Raw genomic sequence first — 19,933 nt, forward strand, 5'->3', positions numbered from 1 at the left:
TGAAGGCTAGAGATAGACTACAAATAAGGAAGAGCAATTTTGATTGATCACTTGTCAGAGTTTTGAACTGAGTATGTATAAAAAAATGATCTTGATTGGACTTTGATTTCAAACCTTTGTGTAATGGAGCCCTGATTTAATACTCTCAGATCAAGATAGGACAGATAGCAATGTTGCTGCACTTTTTAGTTCCTGATTTCACATCAACCCAAAAAAACCCACATGACATCTCTGTTTTATTTTTTCTTCTAATTTTAGGGGTCGTCGTAGAGTATCACCAGAAGAAATTGCAGCCATAGTTCAACCATCACCCACAAAGGAGTCTAGAATACCAAGGTCAACTGCTCGACAAAATGGTCAGCAGCAAAAGAAAAAAGATGAGAGGCGTACTTCCAAACGCTCTCCTGAACAAGACCAGACAGAATCAACACTTGACGATAACATCACGCAGGAAGCATTGTCCAGTGTACTAACAACAACCGAAGAGTCACTACTGACTGATATGAGTCTTGAGTCTGATAGATTACTTGAACTCCTTGGACCAGACGGAATCCGAAAGTTGAGTTCCAAGCTGGTTAAGTTACAACGGAAGATTGACAGGCAGCGTGAACACCACAGGAAACGTACAGAAGAGCAAAACAGAGACAAACAAGCTACAAAGAAGAAAGAACATAGGCATGATGTTCCTGTTTCCAGTACACCAGCTGTTGATGATCTGTCTTCAACAGCAACGTCCGGTGCCATGGAGGAGGTGTCTGATACTGCTGGTGCACACCTACGTGTTGGGAAGCAAGCATCTCTTGAGCCAGCTCTGAGTCCAGTCCAGGAAGCATCTTTAAGATCAACTGAAGGCTCTGCCTATGATACTGCTGAGAGTACTCCACCGGAGGCTTTCGTACCAGACAGGAAAATCACTAGGCAAGGAAGGGTTGGAGAAAATGGACAAACAGCAAAGAGGAGGAAAGACTTTGCGCATCATGATGACTTTGGAGTGACTTACACTACAGATTCATTCAGTGATGCCGGCTCTGATGCCAGTGTCCCTTGCGCCTGTAAGCCACAGCGTTCCCATTCCATACATGGGTTTACCAGCAGAGCAAGGGAACATGCCTCAGACAAAATCAGCAAAGAAACTAAACCAGACACTGAAAGAGATGAAGTATTCAAACAACCTTCCAAAGGCCTGTCAAGAATCCCTGTCAGGGACTCTGACCCGACTTCTCGGGCGGGGTCCTCTAATGCCGGACCGGCGCATGATAAGCCACAGAAGATGAAACCGGGTACAGCATTTGTGATTGACGTCGGGCGAGGTGACAAGAAGACTGGAAAGGATACTGTGTTGACAGGGAAGCAGAATTTCGATAATAAAGTAATGGAAGAGGAGGATGAGGAGAGGAGAAGGAGAAGGAATGAGAAAAAAGCTGCCAATCTGATACCAGCAAAGGAGAATGAAGCTCCTTCAAGGTAGGATTTTAGTGTAACATAGGTTGTATTCTACAACATGATGGTAAATGTGGTTGTGTGATCGGGGAAGAGGGCAGCCCCATTTTCCCACTCTGTCTTGATAAATATTTTCCATGCTCTTTTACCAAGTGTATCATGTGGGAAATGTTTGATGCTGTTTTGTTTTCCTTTGTCTGGTAGATGTAATCACAAAATCAATGCTAAGGTCTGTTAAGGAAAATTTGTAGTTCTGTTTTTCAATAAGTCAACAATATGATGAAAAATAGTTTAAGAAATTATATTTACATTTGAAAGTGAATTGGGTTAGGTTTGATATACTAAATGTATTTGTATTGTTATTTCATGGTCATTGCTTGAATCATGCTGTAGTAGTGAATTTGTTTGTCAAGAGATCAATCTTTTGTCGCCCTTCACCCAGGTTTGAATGGGTTTTGGCTTCTGTAAATGCAGAAAGGGTCTGTGTGCTTTGTGAATTGTTACAAGTGTGTATCATTTGACTGGATTAATTTTTATCCCTATATTTTTATGGTGAGCAGAATTCCAAAGAAGATTGTACAACCTGTCGCGTGGTTCCAACCGTTGGCTAAGAAGATGCCATGGCAACAGGACACACCCTCCAAGGCCAAGCCTCAACCAATGAGCATTCCTGTCAAAGATGAAGAGACAGCACCCAAGCCCGGTGACAAATCTTCTCTACAGGTACAGTCTATTTCTCTTTAATAAATTGGAAGCTGTGCAACAAGATCAATCAAACTCTAGATGATGTGGTGACATGTCTTTATCACATAAACCTCATCACAATAGAAAATGTACTATGAATTTTGTTGAAAAAAAATAACAATACATGTTTGACCTTCATAGACAAACACAAATGCTGTAATTTGAACAGTATTGTATATTTTTTCTTTTGGGAAATATTGTGGTTACGTTTTAGAGAGTAGCAATTCTCATTCTAGTGTCGGTATATTATATGGCTATATGATGCTCAAATTGGTGCATTCTTGTAAGTAATTTCAGTAGTTTGGGACCACATGATGATATCAAGGTAATCATGGTGATGTTTCATGGGTGTAGGGGTTGTTTGAAATGATATAACTGCAATTTCCAGGGAGAATACTTTTTCTAATTATATTCACAAAAACATAAACTCTTCTTTCAACTTCAGGAGGCGTTTGAGAGACATCGTAGTGACTTTATATCCAAGTCTCGAGAAAGGCAACGAAAGATGAGGCTTGCAGCAGAGGAGCGCCATACACAGGCGCAGTTTGAACTGGAGAGGGCACAAATCTTCCATGATCAACGAACCAAGAAACCAAACCCAAATGCACATCCTTTTAGTGGTGAGTCTACATCCAGATTCTTAGGGGAGAAACCAACAGTATACAAATAATGCACGTAAGCCCGTGCATGCAGGGCCAAATAATGAACGATGTGCGAGAAGAGCCAATGGATATACCGCACCGAGGTCCGCAGGACCGTGTGCAGTATATCCATTTGGTGAGTCGTGCACCGAGTTCATTATTTTGGTCCTCTATGCACAAGAATGCGTGCATTGTTTGTTTTATACAACCCCCTCCTTCCCCCCTCCTTCCCCATGCTATTGAGTTGCCCCAAATGCTATATTTGATCTAAATTCTAGATATTTCTAGACAATTCCAGACCTCGCACTATCCTGCACTCTGACGTTAGAGTGCAGGATAGTACTTTTGGTATGACGTCAGAGTGCAGGATAGTGCATTTTGGATGCAATAGTGCGATTCGCTGAATATCATGTGATCCAATTTGGCCCAATCAGATTACAGAACATTCTTGGGAGTTGTATAATTAGGAATATCAAAGTATTCCATTTTAGTTGTATATTTAGAAATATAAGCAATATGGATTTGAATAACTCTTTGTACAGATGAGATAATGGTGTTGGAACTTGCAACATGTTTTTATAGGATGTCATATCACTTTATGAGTATTCCAGTTTCAGGTCAGTAGTTAATTTGGTTTCATATTTTCATAAAAATGAAAGAAAACCCCAAAACTAATTCATTACAGGGGTGTGAGAGTTCAGATTTTTAGCTGATTTCAGATTTTGGGGGTTTTGATTTTCAGCTTAATTTCAGCTTATTTATGATTTTCTTCTGTACAAAAAGAAGGGGAGCTCTTTTATTTCAGACTTTTTCAACACTATTCAGCTTTTTTCAGGTATTTTTATTTGTGATCATTCATACCCCTGTGATCAATTTGATAGATAATTTTATTCATTCATTGGTTAGTTGTTTAATTTTAGATAGTCGGTCATCAAAATATGGCAGCATTCAAAATTTATCCCAAGTGAATAATAGGATATTGATGAATTTGAAATGTTACTGCATCTTGTGAAATAAATGAATCTCAAAATGTTGTAATGGTGTTAATGATTAATGTAAATTCTAACATGTGTTTCTATCACACAGATCAACTACACAAACCAAAGCGGAGAGCAATAACAAAGAAACAAATGAGAGAACAGACAGAGAAGTAAGTAATCAATTTTCACATTCAATTTTTGATTGATATCACATCATATGTACATGTATGTGGAATGTCTGTAATTGTTGGCGATATGCTGACTTATAGGGGAAAAAAGGGCTCTTGAAATTTGTCTGAAATTGAATCGTATAATCTGCATGACCAAGTCCAGTTGAGAGGGCATCAAGTCAACGGTCATGTGGTTGCTCACTCACATGTAAAGCATAGTTGTCAAGGAAACGGAACCAACATCAAGAAGCAATAAATTATTTTTAAAAAGGTCAACTTTTGTTTAAAAATTATCCCAAATACTACACAAAAAGTTGTTTTTCTTTCAATAAGTTCATGTGATATTAAATGTGATATCCATATGGACGAAGGATATTGATCATAAATCATCTTATCATTAATAAATATTACAATTTTGATCAAGACATTCAAGTTAGACAGAAATTGAAAAAAACCAAGAAACTAAAAGTTGTACACATGTGATTCTACCATAGTCAAACATGTCGGGAGGCGCGATAGCTCAGTCGGTAGAGCGGGGGTTTCGGATTCCGGTGACCCGGGTTCGATTCCCAAATGGTGCGCTAGTGCCCTTTGGTAAGGCATTTATCCTCATTACCAGGTCCCTCGGAGAGGACCTTAAGCCGTCGGTCCCCTGGTTGCTTGCTCACAGGCATTCGTGCTTTCTATCAGTCAGGTAAAAACCTCGGTATGACCAAAGTAATCTGTTCCAACTTGAATACAAGATGTAGATTACACATACCTTGAATGTTTTAGTCTAGAAGATTACTTTTATTTAGGCAATTATTTGACTTAAAGAAGGACAAATATGCAGACTTCATTGTATTTCAAGTTCCATTTTTCCTGTTTCTCTTTCAGGTTGTATAATCGTCTGCCTGAAGTGAAACAAAAGGAGAAGGAAAAGAAGAAAGTTCAAGATTCTAATCTCAATAGGATCAGAGCTCAAATGTATCGCAAGGTAAGATTCTAACGTGCTAACACTGACACTATTTATGTCCAGAAATGAAGAGTGTCGTACATTTCACAAATTTGTAAATTTACATTAAATGGGAGGATGTCCAGGAAAGCTAAAAATAATCAAAATTACTAGCATTGAAAGTTCAAAGTCGCCACAGAGTCTTTTTACAAATAAGATGATCTTTAACAAATTCCACGAAAGGTCAAACCATGTTTATAATCTTATAACAGACATTTGAAATTTACAATATATACATGTGAATATTTTGAACAAGATTCAAACATTTTTTTTTCTTTTTAATACCAGAACTAAGATTTAACATTTCTTCTGCTCTTTTTTTCTTCTCTTTGTTTATTTCAGAAACTTAGTGATAAAGTGAAGGGAAAACCTTTTACTGGGAGCTGATCCTTTGACGGAAGACGTTAGAAGATTGGACACAATATAGAGGAAGTAGAAAATACCTAGAATAGAATATTCAGTGCTTGTCTTTGTATAGATGCAGAAAAAAGGCAAATAGTTATGTCAGATTGCAAGAGTATTTAGAGATATGCACACACATTGAGAAAAAGTATACAATATTCTTTGAACCTCGTTACTCCAAAATGTTACTTGAGATATTCATCAATGAATCATTTCACAAGAGCCAACCAGAGATACCCATTTTTGGACCTGTGTTTGAATACTCTAATAATTTTTAGGTGTAAATGTTGAAAGTTTACAACTCTTTGTCTCATCAATGACTTTCGCACAAAACAGGTTAACTGTTTTATTGTACTCTAAGTAGGATGATGTGCCAAGAGGGTTGGAGAATGCTACAGATTTAGAGCCTAATTTGCAATTTGCATCTCAGAGTTTATGGTTATGTGTTAATCTTTGTGATTATTTCTTTAGGTCATTTTAAACTGAGGCTAAATACAAACTAGCCATCACAAGATATGGTATGATGAGCATGGTTCCAAAGGTTTCTATATCCAATACTTAGACAAAATATATTTAATTACAACATTTTTGTTACAGGCATCTATGAAAAAAAGGGATATTAGAAACTAAATCTTTTAATGTTCAGTCTTGAAAAGGGGTTGAATTTTTTTGTTCAAAAACGGGTACTAGCCACCTAATTAATGTTATGATATCAATATCTCTTTCTTATCCAAATTAGATATAGTACCTCTTACAACTAAATACAACATTTCTTTAATACATTCCTCAGAAATCAGAGGACCAAGAAAAACCAAAGAAGATAAATGTGTTTCCAATTGTTGTCCCCCACTGAGATTGGTTGTTGAACACCGACTAATGAAGTGCCAAAATGTTTGTGCTTACTGTTCAATGAAAGGTTTCCTCATTTGTTTCTTCAATTTTATGATGTCCTTCCACTTTTTGGATGGTTGGGATGACATCAGAAAAGCTCAAGTGTGAATGCAGGGATTTAACCCTAAAAAGACTGGGGGGGCTGATTCAGCCCCCCCTCGACATTTTTCGCGATAAATCCGTCGCGCAAAATTTTTTGACCGCGTCGCTCGCTGACTTTTTACTTTCAAGTCTCGCGCAACTTTTGAGACCAAACTTGTGACCCCCGGATACGCGGTTCCAAAATTACGCAACATTTGGTAAGTGCATGCAGACCCAACATTACTAAAAAAACGTGAATTTGTGTACAAATCCAATGCAAATAGTGTTCTTAGCCAATATTCACAAATGCATCATTATTTTTCCTTTTACTGCTTAAAATCAATTAATTTTATCTTTTTTATGGTCAAAATAAAGTCCCCAACAATTTTCATTGAAAAAACAATAAAAAACAAAAAGTCGAAAAACAAAGAAATACATAAGAAATTTAGAAAACAATAGAATACATAAGAAAATAAATGTGATTTTGAAATTTTTTTATTATCAATTTGATCAGATGCGTATCTAGAGTATGTGAAACAAAAATTAGCATTTCAGGGGCATTATTTTATTAATTAGAGCAAACTTATGATTTTACGCATAAATTAGCATAATTAATGAGACATGAGATTTTTTGCAGAATTTGATGTTATAGTTTTGTAGATAATGCCATGGGTAACGCGTGTGCCAATTTTCGTCACGATCGCGCGATCGACGGCCGAGATCATAAGGGGGGGCTGAATCAGCCCCCCCAGTCTTCTTAGGCGTCGAAATAGCCCAGTCTATTTAGCTTTAAGTCTTGTAGACCACTGATCTTGTTAATATTGAGATGAATGAATGTATCATCACTATTTGTTTACCCCAACAGATAAAGAAACAAATTTTGAAATGATCATGTGAAAACCTTAGCTTTTTGTTTGTGGTATTTACATGTAGAGGGCTAAAAGTATGTGATTTGACAAATGAGCATGATAAAATGTTTTTCACAAATTTCAGTTAACAGCAGTTAATTTTAATATACTCCACAGTAACTCCACCAAAATACTGCTTTCACTGCAATCTAGATTTACTTTTAGTACGTTTTTTACTGATCTTCTTGCCAAAGTACTCTTTGATGGCTCAAAGCATGTCATTCCTGTATCTATAAGAAGTCACTTAAAGAGTTCATAAAATTATTTACTTTCCTTGCATAAAATCTGCCTATTTCTCTTTGGGGGTCAATATAGTGTGTGCCTGTCAGTTTCATTCCATCTTTTCTTTCATGTTATTTTTTATGAATTTGTCAATATTATTGATCTGTAAATAGTGTAAATTATAGATCCATGTATAAAATCGACAGCATGTATTGCACATGCCAAACAAATTGTACATGAATACACAATTTGTACAAGTTTAAGATTATTTTGTCATTGAATAACTTTTTTGAGTGAATTTGAATTGTATAATTTATATCTCAGGTGTGTGTTTTATCTGAAATTCTTTCTAGTCTTCTACATGTATCAATACTGTAGCCTCATAAGAAGTGGGGATTAACAACATATTTTCATCTTTCTCCTTTTTTAAAGGGAAGTCCACCCTGACGTTGGTTTTTAGAGTGAAAGGAAAGTGTAAACAAGTTTTGATGAAAGATTAGAAGCTCACTTCAGGGTCGACGTCACCTAAACTTTGCATACATCTGGGGTTTTTTTTATACATCAGTATTTTCTCTGTAGATTAAAACAAGAAAGTGTGATAGGAGATGAAATGATGCACATTTGTCAACCAGCTGGTTAGATTAAAGATTGCAAAATATCAAGGTTGGAACTTTGTAAAGTCATTATAACACAAAACATTAAAACCAGAAGCTGATACCAAAGTTTTGTTCATTATATGTTAGTTAGTTGGTAGGGAATGTCTTAATGAACATGTATTTTGTTCTGTGTGATAAGAATTATTGGGAAAGATCGTACATGTATAACTGGATATGATTTATATTTAAGTTGAATATTGTGACTTTTATACAACTTTTTTTTTTTTCGAAAAAATATAACCCGATGGAATATTTGTGAGGGGTATTTTTAAATTTATTTGGACACGTAGCTCATTTGTTTTTACAAGTGACTGACTATCCCTTTCAGGGTAATGATGTCATCTTACAATTTTGTTTGATTTGGAATGCCCTTTAGGGGTCGATCATCCTTTGTCCCAGGCTCCACCCCATTCATTGGTCTCAAATTGGTCTAATTATAAAAAGTTGTCATGAGATGTAGTTGATAGCAATGTATGATTATTAATACAGGCAACTTTGTCTTGGGACAGCAGAAATGTGTTTGGCTGTAAGGGGAAAACATTTATATGGGGGTATATGATACATATCTCGGGGTATATAATACATATGGTCTTAAGCAATTGCTTAGACTTAGGCAAGTAAGGTTGACTTAGGCAGGTTTACATTTACCTGTAAATTTCACCTGTAAGGTAGGTAATATCATGTGATATTGAAAGAAAAAAGTAAACGGAAGTATAATTTTTTTTTTCGGACAAACGACGGACAGCCATAGCCTCTGGTTTCTTCGATATTTGGTTTATTGTATCAATGTACATAGATATGCAGGTCATTTTACTCATTGCTTCATGCAGCAGGGGAAAGAGTTTGTATTTACAAAATTGATAGTCTTCCTTTCTTTTTGTATCATACAAATAGGTCCCAGCTTTTGTGATTTATTTATTTTCTGCCTTGCGCTTATTCATCATTTATCTGGTTCTTTCATCAAGCTGTTTTTAAACACGTTTTCTGTTTGTAGAAGGGGCATTTTATTTTGTATTTATATATTTCAAATATTCTTGCCCTTTTTTTTGTTTGCCTATTTCACATCATTTCGTTCTCACTAAACATTTTATCTTAGACTGAAATCTGAATTTCAATTGACATTCATAAATCTTTTGATGCATTTGGAAAGACCGATCGTCAATTTTTAATTGTATGAAATGAACAAGGATTACGCAAATACTAAATGACAGAGAAATGTGTAAATTTATGATATTCTTTACAAGTGTGTTGCCTTAACCCTGAATGATGAAATATTTGTATCATAGTTATGAATTTAAAATGAGGTTGATGTACAATCGATTAACAATGAAATGTATAGCATATTTCTTGTTGTAATATGTAAATGTTATAAAATATTGTGAAGTGTACTATGTGTACATATGGATGTATAAGGGGATATGTGAAGTATATGTAAATGTCTAAAAAAGAAGTTTTGATGTGCTGTATCATAAATAAATTATTAAGTGCATAAATGCATGTAAGGAGAGAGAAAACATTCTTTTAGGGTGTTTTTTTATTTTGTCTGGGGCCTGTTTCACTAATACACTTTGCCACGATTGTTCAATGGAAACCTTGAATGTAATTGGCTACCATGGTAGTTACATGCACCATAATGGCAAAGCTACCATAATCATAACTCATTTGTGAAACGTGTTCCAGATGTGTGCTGGATAAGAACATTGATCATCAACACCATTAATCAACATTACAACCCCTTCTCTACCTCCCTCTTTCTTTCTCTCACTCCCTCTCTGTTTTTGTCTTCTTCCCCAAAACTTTTCCCTCTCTTAATCATCTTCCCTATCAATACCTCTTCCTTCATAAATAACAAAGTCTTTCATCATTGTCCTGCAATTCTTTCCTGATATATGTATTATAAAACTAAGCAATAAACATCCTGAATGTTTGTCAAACATTAACTCAAACAACAAAGCAACCATAACAATAGCAATTGAACTTTTGGTAATGGTCAATTTAATCTATATTATCTTGATACCCTACTACATAAATTAAAAAAATATGTATGCAGGTGTTCAGAAATGTTGCTCATAGATAGGTTGGCACATGATTTCCTGATAAAAAAAATATCTTCAATAGTTTGAGGAAAAATGACTACAAGTCACATTTCAGAAAAAAAATGTCTACCGGTAAACCATATCTTGCTAACAACTTCCATGACATTTTATCAGGACAATAATATAACTACAGGTGATTCAGCCTAAAATCTTTTGAAACCATAGAAATTGGAATTGGAAAAATGTTAATTGTACTGTATCAACAGTGCATAGGCTGCACACTGCATGTTTGCTCGAGATTTTTCTGGATTTTTGAATTCAACAACCATAACATTTTTTTTCTTTGCGATCAGGTTTTTTATTCAAGTCAAACATCACTAGACACTGAGAACAGATGCAGTGTGCAGCTTACCTTGTTATCATCGTCTTGATAAAATGTCATAGATATAGTGAATGGTGTGAGGCTATAGCTTCAAAGATGGTTGGAACACTCGACTGGTAACATCTTGTTTCTAGAATGACTATACATACAGAATTCATCCTGAAACTTTTGGTTCCATTCCAAATATTATAAGTAGTTTTACAACAAATGAAATAAAGAAGGAAATTATCTGTGACACAATTCACTTTTGTAATTTTTCATCTCAGTTTTGACCATTATATATCATATATTAATAAATGAATAAATCACATGTTTCACATAAGGTATTCTCATTTTATCTCACTAATAAGATTCAGATACTTAAACCAAAACTAATATAGGGTTTAATGCCATTCTTTATCTCAAGTTATATTTCCTGAAAATATTAAAGCACAGATTTAGGACACTACATATTAAAATCACCATTTCATGATTTACATGTAAGATCTTTGCTAATGTAAAAATTTGTACACTATATTCACATGATAAAACAAATCAATATTACGATATGGACAAAAATGAAACCATATCTCATCACAATTGCATTTGAAAGACGAAAGGCACACAGAAAATAATTTATAAATATTCTTTACAAGTTTCACAACGAATAGATAATTCAGAACTACTGTACAGACTTCAAATTATATACACAGTTCATAAACATACATAGGTAACTAATTTTGATACTTAGAAAATTCAAGGTGCATTAGGATATTTTCAAAGACATTTTCAAGGTGAATATCAAACTTTGGTTTGGATAGAATATTTTCCTTTGGGATAAACTTAAAATATATATATATACATTCAACATAGATGGGCCTCCAACAAGGGGTTACAGAGAATTGAACACAACTATTTGAATGTTAATATGCCTAGAAACTGTCAATCTGTAGAATGATAGAATCTATTAGCTAGAGAGGACAGAGGATCCTGCCTATTCATAAAATTGGCCCTGGAAGAAAAATTGTGCGTCAAATTTTTGCAAACGTTTTTAGTTTCAAAACAGTTCTTGAATAGCTTTTAAAGTATTTTCATTCAATGTGTATACACTGTAGGCCCACCAAAATATGAAATTTCCATTACTCTTTAGTTTGAAAACAACACTACTGCAAAATATGCAGCATATACAGTAGAAATTAATGAAGAATTAAAGGGACACCATTCACAAACATTAAAAGCACTATACTGCAATCCCTAAAATTAATTACGAAGCAGTGGTTAATTGCAGATATTCTTGTTACAAAAGAAAATAATGATTCCTTATCTATTCATTTATTTTATTTAATCTATCAATTTCAATTGAAACTTGCAAGCATTTGCAATATAGGTTCTTGCACCATTACTATACTCTCATATGCTACAGTCATACAAACAAAATGGACTCCAAACTAACTGACGGTATGTCACTAGTTATAACATAATAGCTGTGATCGGTTTCGTTGGTGTAACTGTAGCATTAGCAACCGTCTCCTTTTTACAAAGAATCGTGTCTTTCTATCCTTCATCCGGTGGAGGTGCCTTCTTTCCTTTCTTCTTCTTTTTCTTCTTTGGTTTCTCTTCTACTGGTTCATCATTTTCTGCCTCTGGGTCCATGTCTGGTCGAGTCATTGCCGTCTTGATTCGTTTGTTGAGATCCTTGCTCAGCTTCTTAGCATCGTTCTCATTGCCACCGTCCTCTGGGAAAATCAAATGAAAATTAATTGTTGGAGATAAAGAAAATGGAAAAAGGGCATCATTCATATAAAAAGTGACATACTGTATGTTTGTTGAATTTTATTTCTGAAAAAAAAAAATACAACACATGTATGAAATGTGTTTACATATACAAAAATAATTCATAATATGAACAACTTAGTCATGATATGTATCAGGAACAAAAAACAACAATGTCAAATATCAAATTTTCTCTGAAAAAAAATGTGACCAATAAACGCAGGAAACTGCCATTTTGAGTGGTTAAGCTTCAAATTGATGAAGGCTATATAAAACATTATTTTTTTAAGAATAATTTTAAGAACATATACACAAACTTGTAACAATAATGGCGAGAGCATTATTATTCACATAATATACAAAAAATATCAAATGTAATAAGAATCCCTTGCTCGAGGGTGTAAAATTTGGGCAAGATATCAAACCTCTGACTGAAAAGTGCATAGTCAGGCTTCGTAGGTTACACAACCAAGGCACCTAAATTAGTCTTAATTTTTTTTTTATTTCATGACTTTTGTTTTGAACAAAATATCTTCATCTCAATTTGCTTTAGTTGACTCTACTAAGACTAATAAAATAGATTTGACTTTTAATAAAGAAAGAAAAGGGGAATCAATACAGAGAGGGGTCTGATGTATAACTTCAACTTTTTCAAATTTGAATTATATTTAGATTAAAATCCAATCTGCTATTTGTTCCCACATAATTGAAATGAGCTCTTAATAGGCTAATGTTAAATAAATCACCAACAATGGGAAAATATTAGTTAAGTTCTTCCATATCACAAGTAAGTGCACAGAGCAGTACTCATTTTCGAACCAAACAAATGATAAAATAAAGAAAATAACCAGTTTGAAAAAAAGACAAAAAAACATATACCTGCTATAGCTGTTTGAACCATATTATTAAGCTCATCCTTGCTGAGTTGACTAAGAGCTGCTAGCTGTCCTAAGAAATCTCTCTCACGCTCCTACAGAGATATAAAAGGATTATTCAAACAAAAGTGACATACCAATGTATAATAGTCAACAATTTGTAAGTTTATTGGAAGTTCTATGCTATGAGGATTCTGAAATGAAACAGGATTCAATCAAAACAGTAGATGTATGATCAGTATAAGTGAGTGTAACTGAATTCTAACCACTGCAGTGAAATTATCACATTGTTTTTCACCGAGGTTTTATATAATTATGAGAGGTTTTTACAGGTAAGTATTACTACTACAACATCTTTGGGCTTTGCAATCAATTACATCAAATCAAATTCAATACCATAGACATCACAAGACATGCCAGATGCTTTTCTGCTTCAAGAGACAACAAACAATTGCTGAGATTGCCACTGATGCTTTTTCTTTCTCCTGGGAAAGTTTTTATATATCATACCCAGAGTTTGAATATTCAATCAGACTACACAGAACAACCCATTCTAGTTGTCCCAATATGGAGACCCCATATTGAGATTCTAATGCTTCTTGATCTCCTGACTGCCCCTCCCATAGTTCTCCAAGAGAGTTGCCCCGTACTCTGACCTCAACAAATAACCACACCACACCTGGCACCTTGGATTATTTCCAACAACTATCAGATTCAACAGGCATGTAGCCAATCTCACTGAAATATCATAACAATCAGGAACTAATGAAAAACATTACTATCAAAAGATAGTATAATTAATTTCCTATGTAATCAATGAGAGGAAGAATGATGTCTGATGAAGGTGTCCCAACGACCACAGAACTTTAACAGCGAGAGAGGTGTTCTCAAATAAGAAGACATCTGACAGATAATCTTTTCTTGATACTACTCCGTATAAGAAGAAAACTTTAGAAGAGATTTCAAACAAGACTTTAGTGATCACCTATGCAACAATTAACCTGGCGTTGACTTAGACTTCTACCTCATTAAACAAGATCAATTCCCACCTAAAGTATGATCCTAAGCCACAATTGGAAGGAGAATAAACCTACACTTGAGTACATATCACCATCCATCCATCATGCGCCCTAGTCAGCGAGAAATGGATCAAGTTTTCATCAATCGATGATGGCGGGTCAGGTGGATAGGAGAATGTTGGTGTTAGCTAAAGCGTTTATCCATTTATCAACCTGCATCATGTCATATCATCTTGTGAGCTCCAGCACAGATCAATCAGTACAATGACTGGGCAAGCTGGTCCACATATATGGTTACCTAACAGTGAGATGACGTCTGACGTAATTGCTGACCGGCCAATTCAATTTCCCACCTGAGAGGACCCAGTTTTACCAAGAGAAGGAATAGGGTGCGGACGGTGGACTTCGGTCGACGAATATACCATGCCAAAAATTGCTTGCAGTCTGAATTGATTACAATCAACATATGATGAAAACAGAATGAAATTTCACACCTCCAAGTGTAAGGTTAAACATGTGAATCCAGCTGGAAAACCTGGTCAACCTTGTTACCATATTAATAACATGGCTCTTGAGGTTGCTACTGAGTTCAAGTACCTTGATGTTGTCTTAAACAACAAAATGAGTTGGTAAAATCATGTTACTTGTAATTAAGTGTTATCCAAGTCAAACCTATGTTAGGTTTCATCACCAAAGTAGTAAAACATCTATCCAGTGACACACTGATGAGCTTGTAAAAGAGTGTTGTTCTCACATGAATTGAATATGGACAATTATCGCAGATTGTACATAGTAAGGGACATATAGATTAAAATTGGGAAAAAAGTCATGCCACAAATATCATTCTCGGGCAGAGAAAACAGAACAAGGGGGTACCCTATACTTCTTCAAAATTTTCAGTGGCAAACTGTGAAGGGAGTCTTTTCTGACCTTAAAATTGAAGACCTTAACATCCAACAGAATCAATGCAGATGAAAAGATTAGCAACATCAATCACCAAGCGTTAATGATCCTTTACCTTTTAACCCCCTAAACAGACAAATAGAAAACCTAACTTCACTTTTCAATATTCAGATGTGATGTTGATTTTAAAGTTTGGTTTAAAGATTTTCTGAATGCTTCTATTTCATAGTCTATTTTATAGTGTGTATTCATTCTCATAAAATCAGATTGTATGGAAAATTACATGTATGAATATTTGGTATTGTGATCACCATTTTATGTGCTTTGAAGATTATAAACTTAAAGTTTAATGTATAAATTAAATCTCTTTTTCTCGATTAATGCACATTTTTGTTCTGTCCTTATTTACACACACTTTCCACTGTGAATGATAACACTGCTCAAAACAAGGGATGGTGCTCTATGCGTCATTTTTTTTCAAATTACCTAAAATAAACCAGAGATTTGGACACTGGTTATTATAGAGTAGGGACCTCAATATCTGTCTACTCACCTGTAGTTCTTGTTCTAGTGCATCCTCCAGCTGTTCATTGAGTTCTTCTTTCTGCTTCAAGGTCTCAACCTTCATCTCCTGTTCCAGCTGTCTAAGGGCTTGCTTCTGACGATTGCTCTCTAAGATCTTAGTCATCATCTGAAGGGCTCCGCTGCGAGAAAAATACCATTCAAAACCTAGTTTAGATCTATCATTTGGGGATGCTTCAATTCATAGGCTGTATCAAAGTTACTCAGAATAGCTTTAAAATTTCAATATATAAAGTGTCAAAACGTAAGCCCAATTTTTTCCCCAGCAATTGAACTAATTCAATGTGTTCATATTTTTTTCAGTAATATCAATATGATATAATAATAATATAACTTGAGCCAAATTTAATGATTTGCACTAAAAATGTGAATACAAAACAACAAATCTATATTATTCAACTTTAATAGATGTGTTATTCCACAAAGCATACTAGTATTCATCTGACTCCCTATTTATGGGACCCTCATGAAATAATTTGTCTCTTTATTCTACTTCATAAGAAAATTTGTAATGCTATGAAATTTTCATGGTTTGATCAGTTTGAAAATGAAGTAATAAACAAAAACAATGAGAAAAGTAGAGATTGCAATGTCAACAAGTTTGACTTATATACTTCCTTAAATCAAACATAAATTTGAGGGAAATAAGCAATGCAGCAATGCAAGGATGTACATGGTATCAAGTGGTGCAAGACTTACGCTGACGTGTGACGGCTGGATTAATCATATGAAAAGATGGGTTGGCATGGTCAGGTGAGGGATCAGGTGTTTGGTGTGGTTAGGTCACATGACAAGGGTAGGGATTGGTAAAAAAATGAAGAAAGAAATTATTACGATAGATCAAACACCCATATCAAAACTGTGTAATTAATGTTGTAACATTGGTTTGCAAGGTCAGGTGATGCAGACATGGATCAGGTGATTGGTGTGGTTAGGTCACATGACAAGGGTGTGGATTGGTACAAACATTAAGAAAACCTTTAACAGATAGTTTAAATACCGATACCAATACCAAAAACAGTGCTTGTAAGGTGGTTAGGTACATGTAAGATTAGAACCAAACACTATTTGTCAGATGACAATGAACAATTTAACATATTTCACAGAACACTTGGTAATACATGAATTGGTAGACTATAACACTATACCCCCACCCCTCCCCCTTCACACAGTAATCACCTGGGTCCCGTAACACAAAGATTAGAGATTGATCGTTAATTTCAAAGAACAATTCTGATTGGTTCATAATCAGTCTACTAACCAAAATACGCATGCAACGAGGATCTTGATTGGTCATTTCATTTAGCGATTAATCGCTAACCTTTGTGTTACGGCGCCCAGGTGAAATTGACTCAACTGTGGTAACATTGAGCTCTGTCAAGCAGTCCTGCCCATCATTGCCAAGACAGACACCAGCACCAACACTCTCCTTCAATTCAAGCTTCTTTTACTTGCACAATCCCAAGAACACTCATTGTCACCATTTATTCCACCCTGGACTACTGGTTAAACATCTTTCAGGATGGATCATATTCAAGATTCCAGATAAGTGACTGAAATATCCCTTTCATATCTTCCATCACCATTTGTAGCTGTATTCAAGTGAAGGAAATTATTTCTGCTGATCTCTAACATGCACATACCATATAACACTCATAATTGTATACTTTCCGATCAGAACAAGAATCTTGCAAAATGGCAATGAATGACATGATCTTAATACTTACGCAGAGGAGTCCCTGCGACTGTCATTTGAAGGCTTCGCTTCTTTCTTCAGTTCCTCAGCTAAAGTCCTGCGGAAAAATTAGAACAATGTGATTGACATGAAGGATCTTGAAAGCTTTCACAAAGAGTAAATTCAATTGTTTAACAAAACCATCTTATAGCTCTAAAAAAAAAAGCCTGAACATCACAGCCTGAAGGAAAAAATAGCATGCTTTGACTTGACATTCATATGCCTTATAGGTTACTTGTTACTGCTTACTTTTCTCTCATAAGTTTGATCGTCTCCATCTTTTGTTGAAGCTGGTCTTCTTGGTGCGCCCTCGCTTGACGAAGCTTCTCTTCGATCTCTTCAATCTCCTGCATATGAGCTGCCATGATACGTTCTGTCTTGCGTTCTGATATCACGTTACTATCAGCAATGGAATCAACAAGTTGATCCTGTGGAAAGAAACAATGATTTTAGTCCTGAAATGAGGGCAATGTGATTCTTTTCTGTTTTTTTTAAATCAATATTGTTGTCTTTTTACTATGTTTTGGAGATCCAGCCTTACATGTTTCTGATAACCTTCATGGAAAGCAACGCAATGTATTTTATCATCTAATCACATTATTTTATGTTTCTTTGTATTTTTATCCTATTTTGCGAAAGAAAGATTGAATTGAATTGAATTTTTAGGGCAACATTTTCAACTTCCACGAAAGTACAACCACACAATATATTTATTAAAGGGGAAGTTCACCCTGAAGAAAACTTTGTTGTAAAAACAGCAGAAAAATAGTAAAAAATATTGATGAAGGTTTGAGGAAAATCCGTTAAATAGTAAGAAAGTTATTAGAGTTAAGCAATTGTGAAGTAGAAATGTTCCAGCATACATACATATACACATACTTGCATATGGGTTTGATCAGCTAGGAATATGGATATTCATCATGGAGGAAAAATTCAGTACAGACTAACAATGTTCAGAAAAATCACAGAGGGGAGAATGAATAACATGGTTACAAACTACTTTATGTTGATTAATCACTTGGACAGACAAAATACTGGTTTATATCTTCTCCACAATGCCTCATTCATGTAATAATGCACTTCACGCACTTTATGCTTCATGGGAAGGGTGATGCACAAACTAGGGACCATTTCATCAAACTGTCAACACTGAAAAATTGCAATATCTGACAATTACCACGGTAATAACAATAATAATCTGCTTTTATATAGTACATGACGTGTCTAAGCGCTTTACAGAATATTTATTACCCTGGTAATCGGATTCAATCAGTCATTCCCACACACAATGTGTGCACATCTTCCACTCCCTGGGGAGTATTCTAGTCAGTCGCGATGAGGCGCACACAATACTGGACAAGCTACAATGACGTTCACATCCTACCAGGTACCCATTTAGCACCTGGGTCGAGAGTAACAGTAACAGTCAGATATAGAAACTTCTCAGCCAATCAATACCAAGAACAGTTTTCAGATGGCAACTTATCAGATGACAATTGTTGAGGAAACACTGAATTACCTGGAGATCTTTGACAGCTTTATCTAACTTCTTGATGACTCCTTGTCTCCTTGCTTGACCCACCTGGAGCTTACCAATCAGGATCCCCATCTTAGCATCTTGCTCCTTCAATACCTCCTCAGTCTCCTTGGTGAGCTGTTTCCGCAGAGCCAAGATGGCCGCCTGCTGCTCCTCTTTCATGGCTTCCTCCTCGGCTGCTAGCTCCTCAGCCTGATCATAAATAATGTTCATTGATCAAAAATTCATTTGAAATAATGTTCATTGATTAAGATGGCTAGATACCAAAAGCTAGAGCGATGTCTTTCATCCAGGGATCTTGCAAACGTCTTTAATCACTAATCCCATATCCATCAAAGACAAATCAATGGGGATTATGGGGAAAAGCTTGTGTAAAAGATGGTAAACACCACTGAATCCCACTCTAATCACAACGTTCTCAATCAATTTTTTTTTTTAAATCATGTGATTAATCAAAATTTGATACCAGGAAATGTGACACTGTGCTTCTGACTATATGTACCTAGGTCTAGTTTAGTAAATATCAATGAAGGGAGTTTTAGATCAGTGGCAACGTCTGTCACACCCCATTTGATAAAATGTGTTTCAACATCCATGCATGAGGCAGCTGGTCACAATCCTTCTCCCTCATATCATATCTCTCACATTAAAAAAAATCATTTTAATATAAAAATTTAATTTTGTGATAGATTCTGAACTAATATTAAGACAAGTGGAATGCCTCTGGCCGTCTCACCTGCATCACGCGGTTCAATATAGCAGCAGTGCTGACTTTGAATACTACTCTAACTCGCACAAGATGTTCAGTGATACATGGTTACTCTTATGTCCACTTTTTATGAACTAGACCAATAAACTTACAGAGATATGATGGTTATTCACCAAAAAACCCCAACATGGCCAAAGTTCATTGACCTTACATGACCTTTGACCATGATCATGTGACCTGAAACTCAAACAGGATATTCAGTGATACTTGATTA

At 35.3% G+C, this 19,933-nt stretch overlaps 2 protein-coding genes across 6 annotated transcripts in view; one reads left to right on the forward strand and one right to left on the reverse strand.

Moving 5' to 3' along the window:
* Positions 1-6,378, forward strand: part of LOC121425674 — a 35,969-nt gene extending 29,591 nt beyond the window's left edge. For all 3 annotated transcript variants that reach the window (XM_041621831.1, XM_041621832.1, XM_041621833.1), the window contains 6 exons: positions 259-1,464; positions 2,001-2,163; positions 2,630-2,804; positions 3,912-3,975; positions 4,852-4,951; positions 5,312-6,378. In XM_041621831.1, coding sequence (XP_041477765.1) covers positions 259-1,464; positions 2,001-2,163; positions 2,630-2,804; positions 3,912-3,975; positions 4,852-4,951; positions 5,312-5,356 — 1,753 coding nt within the window. In that variant the 3' untranslated portion in view covers positions 5,357-6,378. The remainder of the gene's footprint in view (positions 1-258; positions 1,465-2,000; positions 2,164-2,629; positions 2,805-3,911; positions 3,976-4,851; positions 4,952-5,311) is intronic.
* Positions 6,379-12,031: 5,653 nt separating this feature from the next.
* Positions 12,032-19,933, reverse strand: part of LOC121425128 (trichohyalin-like) — a 32,472-nt gene continuing 24,570 nt past the window's right edge. For 2 of the 3 annotated variants that reach the window (XM_041621116.1, XM_041621117.1), the window contains exons 17-23: positions 18,933-19,142; positions 17,663-17,841; positions 17,406-17,471; positions 16,378-16,392; positions 15,650-15,800; positions 13,179-13,269; positions 12,032-12,262 (exon numbers count right to left, since the gene is read on the reverse strand). In XM_041621116.1, the coding sequence (XP_041477050.1) occupies positions 12,081-12,262; positions 13,179-13,269; positions 15,650-15,800; positions 16,378-16,392; positions 17,406-17,471; positions 17,663-17,841; positions 18,933-19,142 (894 nt within the window). In that variant the 3' untranslated portion in view covers positions 12,032-12,080. The remainder of the gene's footprint in view (positions 12,263-13,178; positions 13,270-15,649; positions 15,801-16,377; positions 16,393-17,405; positions 17,472-17,662; positions 17,842-18,932; positions 19,143-19,933) is intronic. The other variant, XM_041621118.1, reaches the window with a different exon arrangement.

The sequence above is a fragment of the Lytechinus variegatus genome, chromosome 12 (assembly GCF_018143015.1).
Source record: "Lytechinus variegatus isolate NC3 chromosome 12, Lvar_3.0, whole genome shotgun sequence".
In the NCBI taxonomy this organism is placed as follows: Eukaryota; Metazoa; Echinodermata; class Echinoidea; order Temnopleuroida; family Toxopneustidae; genus Lytechinus; species Lytechinus variegatus.